At 49.0% G+C, this 12,510-nt stretch overlaps 1 protein-coding gene across 1 annotated transcript in view; it reads right to left on the bottom strand.

The window, feature by feature from the left end:
- The window catches only part of LOC146811709 (putative DBH-like monooxygenase protein 2), a 439,263-nt gene that overhangs the window by 60,166 nt on the left and 366,587 nt on the right, over positions 1-12,510 (bottom strand). The window contains exon 11 of the mRNA XM_085618698.1: positions 12,148-12,278. Within this exon, the coding sequence (XP_085474824.1) occupies positions 12,148-12,278 (131 nt within the window). The remainder of the gene's footprint in view (positions 1-12,147; positions 12,279-12,510) is intronic.

Raw genomic sequence — 12,510 nt, 5'->3', positions numbered from 1 at the left:
GTCAGTGGACCAGCAATAGGTGTAACTTCCAGAGTTAGTGCACCATATCCCTCGCTAATCGTTGTAGTCGCCACCAAGCCGCCTTCCACTAAGACCCCGCTCTGGCCGTTGGGGATGATAGTGCCCAGAGGAGCACCGAAAGGTGCCCCTAACTGGGCACTCTCAACACTGTCTACTCCCCCCGGCCCGCCCCTATTCGTACATGTGACTAAATGTTCATGCAGGGTAAGATTGTTAGTGATGATATCGCTCGCCCTCAAATGACCCCCCGAATCGGAGTTACAATGTAGTCAATCCACCTCATCCAAGCATCTAAACCGATTGTAATCCAAATATTGAGGTGTCCTATTAATGTAATGTGGGCTATTCCTATTCCCTCTGGAGTGGCTTCTAGATCCCATCCTTGACCAACCCTCTTCTAATCCCATATCAGAGCAACTAGCATGAGGTGGATAAAAAAAGGACAAGGGAAGGGTCTGAATTGTAGTATCCTCCTTGGAAGATGGCCTCTTAAGAATGTGGGAAACTGTCCCTGGGTCCCTAAAGTTAACCATAATACAATCGCCACTAATATTTTTCTAGTGGATCCCAGCCATGAGACCCTTCTGACCATCAAAATTTCATTAAAAATGTATGGGGGAAGGGGTCGGTGCTTGTTTAACCAGCTTGCTACTTTGTTTTTTAATGAAGGAAATGATTCTACTCTTGTGTTGGTGAGTTCAGGAACTCCTGCTAGGACCACTACCAGGGGAGCAGCTTCCGGGGGTAAATTTACTATCAGTTTCTTTCTCAATCTATTACCCTCCAGATTTTCTTGCTCAGCATTTACCAAAGGCTTTTCAGCCATTAACCCGGGACAGGAGGGAAGGGTGGAATTGGTATTCCTATTTAGGATATCCTGTACTGGAGAGGGGGGGTTTACCAAAACTGGAAGAGTTGCTAAAGGAGGGGGATTAACTAAGTGTGCACCCCTTGCATTAACATCCCTCTTCCCTTCGATGTATTCCACAATTTGCAAGTGATCTAGCATAGACCCAGTGGCCCTTTCTATGTTCGCCAACCTAAGATCAATTTGGTCAAGTCTAGTGATCAAAGGGTCCAGCAAAGATTTCAAACTACTTCCCGGGCCTGAAGTCTGATGGTCAGCCCAAGCCTGGATGTTATCACCAATATTCAAGGTGGTAGGCTGTGCTGCAGAGGGACTCAGGACTGGGGAGTTTATAGGATCACTGGCTACTGAAGGGATCACCTTAGCTTTTACCCGGCCTTTAGAATTAATATACGTTGAGGAGTTGGATAACCTTGCCTTCTTTCCACCCCCTATCTGTGTCCCTCGCTTTCTTTTTGGGACAGCCCCCTCCCTATTGCCAATAGCAATAGGAGGAGAGACAGTACTAGATTCAGGAATTAGCGATATATAATCTATTTTCGATCCAGGACAACGCCTGGAGTCGGACGGAATAATTACTTCCGAATGGTCACTATTATTTAAAGAGTTAAGAGGTGGAGTACACCTTTCAGGCGTTCTGGCATTCGCTATGTGACCCAGCGACGATCTTTTCACGTTATCTATACCCTGGGAGAGGCGACGTTCTAAAATAGTTATCTCATTTGATAGCAGAGAATTTGCTCTAATCAAAAAACTGTCCAGAGTACCCGCCACCGTTGTACTGGACGAAAGTGCTTTGCTTCTTGTCTCTCTGCCCGCCATAGTCCTATGTCTACCAGAGTAATATGTCCCTTGGATGACAAAGTCTTAAAAAGATTAAGGGTGGGCGTAGTGGGGCTACGTGAAGCAGCGTGTAGTGTGCCCAAATCTACGCACACTACGTGCTCCGCGTAGCCCCACTACGCGCCACCCACCTCCCGCCCGCCCTCCTTTTAAAACATGCCCTAATTGTAAATTAAATAATAGTAAAGACACTTACCTGAAGCGCGGCGTCTCCGGGGCTCCCTCTTCCTGGTTTCCAACTTCTTCTGACAAATGCGCATGCGCGGACGCCCGCGCATGCGCATTTCTCGCAAGAAATGCGCATGTGCGGGCGTCCGCGCATGCGCATTTGTCAGAAGAAGTTGGAAACCAGGAAGAGGGAGCCCCGGAGACGCCGCGCTTCAGGTAAGAGTCTTTACTTTTATTTAATTTACAATTAGGGTATGTTTTAAAAAGGAGGGCGGGCGGGAGGTGGGTGGTGGGTGGCAGGCAGCTATTGTTCGCCCTGGCGTGTGCGTAGCGCTGCCTGCTTCGCCTACTTCAAAAACTGCGAAGCAGGCAGCGCTACGTACACTACGTGGGCGAAGCGTAGTGTCTCGCCCAGGGTTAAAAAAGATACCTCAATTAGATTAGAAGCCAAGAGGAATGGCCCGGTCCGGTCTCACACGGTCTGTAACGGGCTAGAACGGGCCCGCCCTTGGCCCAGGCATCGCCCGCGCGCGTCCCGCGTTGCGGATGAATGAGGCAATTATATCCGTCCGGGCAGGGGGTGGGAGCGTGAGGGAAGAGGCTGCAGCTGTGCAGAAACTAGGCTGCTGGTCCTCGCAGTCCTTCACTGATTCACATCCACCAAAACAGCAACAAGGCTTCCACGAGCAGCTCCCGCGAAGCGGGGGCCACGAGCCGTGATGAAGTGTCCAGGCAGGGGGCGGGAGCGTGAGGGAAGAGGCTGCAGCTGTGCAGAAACTAGGCTGCTGGTCCTCGCAGTCCTTCACTGATTCACATCCACCAAAACAGCAACAAGGCTTTCACGAGCGGCTCCCGTGAAGCAGGGGCCGCGAGCAGTGATGAAGTGTCCAGGCAGGGGGCGGGAGCGTGAGGGAAGAGGCTGCAGCTGTGCAGAAACTAGGCTGCTGATCCTCGCAGTCCTTCACTGATTCACATCCCCAAAGACAGCAACAAGGCTTCCACAAGCGGCTCCCGCGAAGCGGGGGCCGCGAGCCGTGATGAAGTGTCCAGGCAGGGGGCGGGAGCTTGAGGGAAGAGGCTGCAGCTGTGCAGAAACTAGGCTGCTGGTCCTCGCAGTCATTCACTGATTCACATCCACCAAAACAGCAACAAGGCTTCCACGAGCGGCACCTCTATAAACATAAGATAAATTCGGCAATCAGATACCAGGTATCTGCCTATAAACTGGAGGGGACTTCTCGCTAAAACTATCAAGCCAGAGGTCTCGCAGGTGTGCAGCAACAACCTGCTTCAGTCAGGTGGCTGCTGTGGGAGCGTGCAAAGAAGGCGCCTTCAGCCTTATACTGCATATCATTTCTGGGCAACAGTTGTGATTGAGAATATCTAAACAGCTATTTTTACCGAGAGAAGGTATGTCATTCAATCCATCTTAAGAATCATGATTTATAGGCTTGTTATTTTCTGCTTTTGCAAAAATTTGATATAGCACTTAGAAGTAGAAATAAGGTGTTAGGGTGCTAGGAACTTACTGACCATGTTAGAATAGTTCATACAGTTTTTGTGCATGACATTTTCTCATGCTGTGTGATAACCATCCATATTCTATGCATTAGACTTGGGCTTTAGAAATAAAAATGTTAAAGTACATCCCTTGTATCTTAGTGCATGTTGGTCATTTACAAAAGAGGGCTTGGAGTTTGACTGTGTTCCTGAATACATCTAGTGGGAATTATTGTGACCAGAAAACACTTCCCACAAAATACTGCTCATTGGGTTGTGTACAGGTCGCAGTCCAAGTAGATTTCTAATTCGTATTGGTGCACTGAACTGAGTCATTGCACTAGGAGGTTAGAAATCTAACCCCTGAGGCTTCTCCAGCTTGTGGCACTTGAGAGTGCCAGGTGAGTACTGAGAGCCCAGTAGCCAAAGCACAGACATTTCCGCTGGATTCTCACTAGACCTGGAATTCAGAAGCTTGTGTTCTCTAGACATGCAACCTAGAGATGTGGGTTCTAATCCTGGCTTTAACACTTAACCATTAATTGTGTGATTCCAGCATTCATGCTAACCCTCCCGATTCAGACGGGAATGACCTATTTCAAGGTTAGTCTCCCGCCTCCTGGTTCTTGCATAGAACAACCTGAATCCTCAGTGGGCTACAACTGACAGGGACTGGTTTTGTGCAACTCGGAGTATGCATTGCCAGTAACCTGCTCCTGCAGACGAGTGCTCATTTTTCACGCTATTTCTTCCTGTCATGGCGCTTTCTCCATGCGCCTTCAAGACAGGTGAGGAAAAAAGCATATTTGCATTTCTCATATTCGATCCTGCAGCAGCAAACTTGCAAGTCCCAGACATGCCAATAAACCCAATTCAGGCCTCAAGAGAAGTCAATGGGGGAACTACATTCTCCCGATTAATATTTTTATATCTCCCACTTTACTCTTGTAAAATGTTGGCATATACAGATTCTAGGCAAAATGCCTAGTTTTCATTTGCTTCCATCTGTAATTGTATGTAAGGCAAATATGTAAGACTCTGTTTAGTGAACACAATCACAAATCTTCTCCCAGCCTCCTGTTTATAGAAAGCAGTCCTTTGGTTCCTACCTCAATTTTAATTTAAAAAAACAGTGTGCAAATAATTCTAGTCTCTGAGGAGTTAGAAGGCTTACCAAGGCAGGACCCTGAAAAGTCTTCTTGTATGGTTCTTCACCTGCCTGGGGTATGGCTGATTCCTTCCTGAGGCCACAATGCTGTAACACTACATGTGTAAAAGTCAGGTGTCCACAAAAACAGATCAAAGTTACCGGAGGAAACAAAACCTCCAGGAGAATATTCCAGATGAAGATTGGATGACTCCGAAGGAAGGAGAAGCTGAAGAATCCCAGTACAGGAGACTAAGAAAAGGTGAAAAAAGGATTTGCGAAAAAACAAGCACAGTTGTGCAGTAGGGCGAAGCACTGCCAGAAAAGCTATGAATGCGTTGCAACACACTCTCAGCCCTCACTGAGACCCTTTTATAGGAATAGGATAGGAACAGGAAGTGTTCAAGATCACATGAACAAGCTCCATACTGGATAGGGAAATGAACATAGGAAATGGAATATGCCACTTACCAGTATGCATCTGTTCTTGGTATGTAGAGCTGCAGATCTACACACTTTTGCATAGCTCGCCATCTGGTGTTGGGCCCGGATGTTTGCAGTTTGTTTTTCCTCTTGGAAAGTCTTTGGAAGTCACGAGGTCGGTGACTCCTCCCTTGGATGGTATTGCGCATGGGCTTCGGCTCCATCCTCAGATTGTTTTTCGCCAACAGGGAAAGATGGAGCGTAGTAATAACAGTGAAGAAACCCATGTGTGTTGTATCTAAATAAGATAGACTGGAACAGATACAGGTAGCCGGGGAGGCGGGTGGGCGTGTGTAGATCTGCAGCTCTACATGCCAAGAACAGATGCATACTGGTAAGTAGCATATTCCGTTCGAGGCATATGAGCTGCAGATTACACACTTTTGCATAGACTATATAGCAGTTCCCAACCTTAGCGGCGACCACCAGTATCTGTTGCAGTGGTTTGAAAAAGTGTTTTTAGTACAGCCTGGCTCACACTAGCTTGTTGCTTGGTTTGTACATCTACACAGTAATGTTTAGTGAAAGTGTGCGGTGTTGACCATGTAGCTGCTTTGCAGATATCATCTAATGGGATGTTCCCTAGAAAAGCCATAGAAGCCCCTATCTTTCGTGTAGAGTGGGCTTTAGGGGGAACAGATAGCGTTCGTTTTGCTTTGTGATAGCAAATCTGTATGCATTTTACAATCCACCTAGCTATCCCTGATTTTGAGATGGGGTTGCCTTTGTGTGGTGGAGAGAAAGAGACAAATAGTTGTTTGGTCTTTCTGAAAGGTTGTGTTCTCTGGATATCGTAAAGTAATGCCCGTTTAACATCTAACGTGTGCAGCGCCCTTTCTGCAACAGTTTGAGGTTGTGAGAAAAATACCGGTAATTCTACCGAATGGTTTAGATGAAAGGGGGAAATGACTTTGGGTAGGAATTTTGGGTTGGTACGGAGAACAACCTTGTTCTGGTGCATTTGGAGAAAAGGTTCTTGTATAGTAAGTGCTTGTATCTCACTGACCCTTCTAAGGGAAGTGATGGCTACAAGAAAAGCTGTTTTCCATGTGAGAAATTGCAGTTCGCATTTATGCAAAGGTTCAAAGGGCGGTCCCATTAGCCTTGTGAGAACTATATTTAAGTTCCACACAGGTGAGGGTGGTACTCTGGGGGGAATATTTCATTTGAGGCCTTCCATGAAGGCTTTAATGGCAGGCACTCTGAAAAGTGATAGGTGCTGTCTGTTCTGTAGGTAGTCGGCAATTGCTGCGAGGTGTAGCCGAATGGATGTATATGCTAGGTTACAGCTTTGTAGATGGAGCAAGTAGCATTTGATGTGCTGGATAGATGCGTCTAGAGGATTGATTGTGTTGTTATGGCAATAAACAACAAATCTTTTCCACTTGGCAGCGTAGCAGGCTCTAGTGGTAGGGCGTCTAGCTTCTCTGATGACATTCATACAGTCAGGGGGAAGGTTAAGGTATCCGAATTCTAGGATCTCAGGAGCCAGATCGCAAGGTTGAGCTGAGCTGGGTCCGGGTGTCTGATCTCTCCATGGTTTTGGGTTAGGAGGCATGGTGAGAGGTGTAGCTTTTGATGTGGTACTACCGAGAGTTCCAGCAGCGTGGTGTACCACGGTTGTCTGGCCCACATTGGAGCTACTAGGATCAGTGTGAGGAAATGCTTTCGCACCACTAATGGGATTAGTGGGAGAGGTGGAAAGGCGTATGCAAATTTGCCTGACCAGTTCATCCATATCGCATTGCCTTTGGACAATGGGTGTGGGTATCTGGCGGCGAAGCTTGGGCATTTTTTGTTTTCGTGGGTGGCGAAGAGGTCTATCTGTGGATGCCCCCACATCTGAAAGAACGGGTGAAGAACCTGTGGGTGAAGTTCCCACTCGTGGATCTGCTGCGTCTGTCTGCTGAGCAGATCTGCCATGATGTTTTGGACTCCTGGGACATGTTGGGCTAGGAGAAAGATTTTGTGTGGAATTGCCCATCTCCATATGCTCTGTGCTAGTTGAGAGAGCTGTGGAGAGTGTGTGCAACCTTGTTTTTGAATGTAGTACATGGCTGTCATGTTGTCTGTGCGAATGAGGACTGCCTTGCCTAAAATCTGACTTTGAAAGGATTTTAGGGCTAGAAAGATTGCCAGTAACTCCAGATGGTTGATATGGAGTAACTTTTGTTGCGGCGTCCATGTGCCCTGCACTGTGAGGTGTAATAGATGAGCTCCCCAGCAGGAGAGCGATGCGTCTGTTGTTAGTATTATTTGTGGAACCGGGTCCAGGAACGGTCGACCTCTGGAACGATTTGTGGTGTCCCACCACTGCAGAGAGCGATGGGTGCGACCGTCTACCAACACCAGATCTGTCAGTTGCCCCTGGGCCTGGTTCCATTGGCGTGCTAAGCACTCTTGGAGTGGACGCATCTGGAGTCTTGCGTGAGGCACTATGAAAATGCAAGAGGCCATCATCCCTATGAGTTGCATAAACACTCTTGCTGGAAGAGAGTGTTGAGGTATGAATCTTTGACGCAAAGCCTGAATGCTTGCAATCCTGGCAGGATTGGGGTAGGCTATGGCTTTTGAGGTGTCTATGGTGGCACCGAGGTATTGCTTTATGTGGGATGGTGTTAGCTGGGACTTTTGGTGGTTCACCGTGAAGCCTAGCTGGTGAAGTAGTTGGATTGTAGTGGCGGTGTGGTGTACACATTGGTTGTAGGACGTGGCTTTTATCAGCCAGTCGTCTAAATATGGGAAGACGTGAATGTGCTGTCTTCTGAGGTGTGCCGCCACTACCGCTAGGCACTTGGTGAATACCCTTGGTGCTGTTGTGACCCCGAATGGGAGCACCTTGAACTGGTAGTGTTGCCAGTCCAATACAAATCTGAGGTACTTTCTCTGAGCATGTGTAAGTATGCGTCTTTCAAGTCCAGTGTGGTGAGAAAGTCGTTCTGGGAGAGGAGCGGAAGTACCTGCTGAAGTGTGAAAATGGTCCGAATGTATGTATGTGTTTAGAGGCCGGAGATCTAGAATAGGTCGTAGAGTCTCATCTCTTTTTGGTATTAGTAAATATAGGGAGTAGACCACTAAATTTTGCTGATTGGCGGGAACTTGTTCTATTGCCTGTTTTTGTAGGAGGGAGATTACCTCCTGTTTCAATAATGTGGAATGTTCTTGTGACATTGGGCGTTGCCTGGGTGAAATGTTTGGGGGGGTAGATGTCAATTCAAGGCAGTACCCTGAGCGAATAATTTGGGTCACCCATTTTTCCGAGGTGATGGTCTCCCAGACGTGAAGGAAATTTTGTAGCCTGTCCCCGACCGGAGTGGGATGGTCTGGAGGGAGCGGGGGGAAGTCATTGGGTAGGCGGTGTGGCAGAGCGGGCGGTATTTGTTGTGCCTCTGCCTTTATTGTTATTGCCCCTATAGCCGCCTCTTTGATAACCCCTTGTGAAGGTGGACTGAGCAGGGGATTTGTAGGAAGTGGACACGCTATCTGAGGAGTAGCCACTAGCCGTACCCCGAAAGGAAGAGTGGCGAAAGGAGCGCCTAGGAGGGTGTGACTGCAGGGCTCCCATAGATTTTGCCGTATCCGTGTCCTTCTTCATTTTCTCGAGGGCCTCATCCACCTTTGGGCCGAATAGGTGTTCTTGGTCAAAGGGATGATTTAGGATGGAGGCCTGTACCTCAGGTTTGAAGCCTGATACTCTCAGCCAAGCATGGCGACGGAGGAGGACGCTAGAGTTAATGGCCCTGGAGGCTGTGTCTGCTGCGTCTAAGGCACAGCGTATGGAGGTGTTAGTTATAGTCTTACCCTCTTGAATTAATTCATTGGCCCTATTTTTGTATCTTTCTGGGAGGTGGTGCATTATGGTTTCTAATTCATCATAATGCGCTCTATCGTATCTGGCCAATAGCGCTTGAGTGTTGGCGATACGCCATATATTGGCTGCCTGTGACGCAGTGCGCTTTCCTGACGCGTCCAGTAGCTTTGACTCTTTGTCAGGTGGTGGTGCTTCGCCTGACGCCTGGGAGTTTGACCTCTTCTGGCAGTGGAAACGACTAGAGAATCTAGTGGCGCTGGCCCTTTGATATAGGCAGGATCTGTGGGGGTAGCTTTGTACTTTTTCTCTATGCGTGGGTTAATGACCCTAGCCCTGACTGGGTCCTTAAAAACCTCTGGCGCATGTTTTATCACCCCCTTGAGCATAGGTAGTATGGAGGTAGACCTATGTGCGGTATCAAAGGTGTCGAGGAGGAAATCCTCCTCTACTGGGTCAGTGTGTAGCTCTACCCCGTGATAATGTGCCGCCCTCTGAAGTAGGTGGTGGAAACCTAATGAGTCTTCCGGTGGAGATGGCCTGGAAGGGTAAAGGTCATCTTGTGGGACGTCTGGAGTGTCTGGATTATTGTAGTTGTCCCATGGGTCTGGGGATCCTGTAGGGGTGGGGTCTTGGGGCACATCCCCTGGATCGTAATATGGGTCCCCCTGATCATCATCGTCTGGAGACGGGGTCGGGGAGCGATGAGGTGGGGGTGGAGAAGGCGGAGGGGGCGGAGGTGGAGAGGGTGAAGGAGGTGGGGAAGGAATTCTGAAAGGGGAGGTAGCAGAGTCCTTCCTCTTTGGAGGTGGAGGCGGAGCCGGTTTGTCCAAATGTCTCTTTTTAGAAGAGAGTGCCAAATGTCCAGTTTTTGGATCCTTGGTAAGAGTCTTTTGCAAGGGATCCGGTGTAAACAGTTCCTGTGACAATGTTTGTTCCGTCGGCGCCGAAGGTTTCGGGGCCGATGACTTTTTAGGCTTGTCCATGCCGTGCTTAGCACTGGGCTTGGGAACCTCCGATTTCTTGGTCGGCGCCGAGGTGGGCTTCGGCATAGAAGTGTCGGTGCCGAGGGCCTTATGGGGTTTGGTCGGTACCGAAAGGCTGAGTTTCGACACCGAGGACTTTAGTGCGGAGCTCGGTGTCGAGGTAGAGGCCGGTCTCTTCTTCGGTGCCGAAGTGTGTTTCTCGGCACCGCTGGAGGGCTGGCTCGAGCCAGAGCCGCCGGAAGGCTTGTTTGGCTTCTGCACCGGGCCCGAAAGTGGGGTGTTTGAAGCAGTGTCTCTGGTCTTGCCTAGGCCCGGAGGCGAAGGCGTGACCGAAGCCTTTTTGGGTGTCGGCGCGGGTGCGGGAGGGGCTATAGTACTCACCACCCTCTGCGCCGGGGTGATGTCCTCCACATCTGAGTCGTCGGCTTCGGAAGCACTGACGAGGTCCTCTTCGGTGTGCTGCTGTCCTGGATCTTCGACGTCGTCCCCGAAGATGTCGACTGGAACGGAGGTCGAGGAGTGCGCCATGTTTCGTCTGGCCCTTCGATCTCGAATAGTCTTTTTCGATCTGAAAGACTTGCAGGCCGGACAGTCTCGAGCCTCGTGTTCAGGGGAGAGGCAGAGGTTGCACACCTCAGAAGATCGGTGTGTGTAATTTGGACCCACATCGAGGGCACTTCTTGAAGGGAGTTCTTTCCATCAGCCGGGACCGGAGCTTGGGTAGGCCCGAAGGCTGCCGTCGACGACTGGAATCGAAGATGTCGAAGAGAAGGTGATTGAGGAGATCTGGATCTGAACAATACTGCGCTGAGCGAGGATTCCGCTTCGATCGTCGAACTGGAAATGTTCGGAACCGGAGCGCGAAGTATTACATCCAAGCCCGATGGCGGAAAAAACAATCTGAGGATGGAGCCGAAGCCCATGCGCAATACCATCCAAGGGAGGAGTCACCGACCTCGTGACTTCCAAAGACTTTCCAAGAAGAAAAACAAACTGCAAACATCCGGGCCCAACACCAGATGGCGATCTATGCAAAAGTGTGTAATCTGCAGCTCATATGCCTCGAACAAATAGTTTCATCATCTTGAGCAGTAAAGAAAAGGAAAAAGAAAAAAGTGGACTGGAGTACTAATAAAACTCATCAAAAGAGGGTTTTTACATGCCCTCAAAGTGACTACCCTATTTTGCTAGCTGGACCCAGCACTTGCAGGTAAGCTCCAGCAAGAGCAGTATCACTTAAGGACGTGACGCCAGGCTGGAAAACACACCCCGGCACAAAAAGTACAGAGACAAAATTCCAGACCGCAAAAGGACTCAGGTAAGTAGCGCCCAGACAATTTGGGGCAGATTTACAAGCCCCATACGGCACATTTGCGCCACCGTTGCGTCACTTTTGTGATGCAGCGGAGGCACAAAGCCAGCGCCATGCTGCAGGGTATTTACAACGTGACGCATCTAGGGAGATGCGTCATGTTGTAAAGCTCTGCGCCACATGTGGGCGTTCCAGCACGGGGGGGGGGGCGTTCCAGCGCAGGAACGCCTCCTAAAAGTGGCTGAGTGAAATCTACAACATTTCACTCAGTCACTTTTACGGCCATGCTGCGTCAAAACACTGCGCTTGCTTGAAGCAGGCGTAAGGATTGACTCAGCATGTTGGGAATAGGGGCACCCCGAGCCTTGCTGGAGCTGCGTCACGCTTGCGACGCAACTCCAGCAATGCGTCACCTTTACGGCAGCATCTGCCCATCCGTGCGCCACGGTGCACTGCATTGTAAATGCGGTGCATCAGTGGTGGCACACGGGTGGGCAGATGCGTCGCAACTCTTCTAGCGCATATCTGCTGATTAGCAGAGATGCGCCAGAAGTTGTAAATCTGCCCCTTTGTGCTTTGGCGAGCACCCTCAGGTCCACCCCAGCCCGACATAGCCACAAACCCCCTTGCAAAGTTGCAGACACAAGAGGCGGCCATCGAGAGCTGTGGGCACAACAGCCACACTGTGTGGTGCTAGGCAGACACATGATTCCCTCTATAGGTAAGTTCATGCAAAACACCAAATGGTCCTGTTGTATCCATTGTTCAGCTCGAAGAACTGGACAAAAGACATAACAATTGCATTGCACAGATGTGATGAATTCTATATTCACATTCTATGTCTTAAACGTTCAATACATCTGTTAATGGCTGCAACATTTTTCTTCCTTCCTCATCGTTATGTACCATGTTTTTTAGAATGTTTCACCATAAAACACCTTAATACCGATGTGGTTTAGGTGTGCTGTGTTAATGTTAAATAAAATTAAAAAGAAATACCAAGCATCTCACCTGGAGACGTTTGCGCCCATTGCTTGTGCAATTGGCACCGTGTTAGGATAACTCATGCAGTTGGAAATGTTGTTTCGAGGATAGACATAGAGGAATCCCATGCACATCTCATCCTTCGTGCCCACTCCACCCTAAAAGAGAGGAGCACACACTTAGTACTTTTGATGCATCCAAAAAAAACAACAAAGCATTTGTGTCCGATTGTGTAGTATGGAACCAGTAGTTTTGCTAGATAGGTGCAGGGATGTGTATACCTTTATGTATGGGAGAGTATTTTGAACTTAACTTTCTGCTCAACTGCCAACCAGTGGAGTGTATTTATTGCAGAGTTATTGAGATGCCACAGATAAAGCCTGAAGCTGA

The sequence above is a fragment of the Triturus cristatus genome, chromosome 7, assembly GCF_964204655.1.
Source record: "Triturus cristatus chromosome 7, aTriCri1.1, whole genome shotgun sequence".
NCBI classification, from domain to species: domain Eukaryota; kingdom Metazoa; phylum Chordata; class Amphibia; order Caudata; family Salamandridae; genus Triturus; species Triturus cristatus.
Note: the sequence above shows the minus strand (reverse complement) of the source record. Positions and strands in the feature narration are given on the sequence as shown.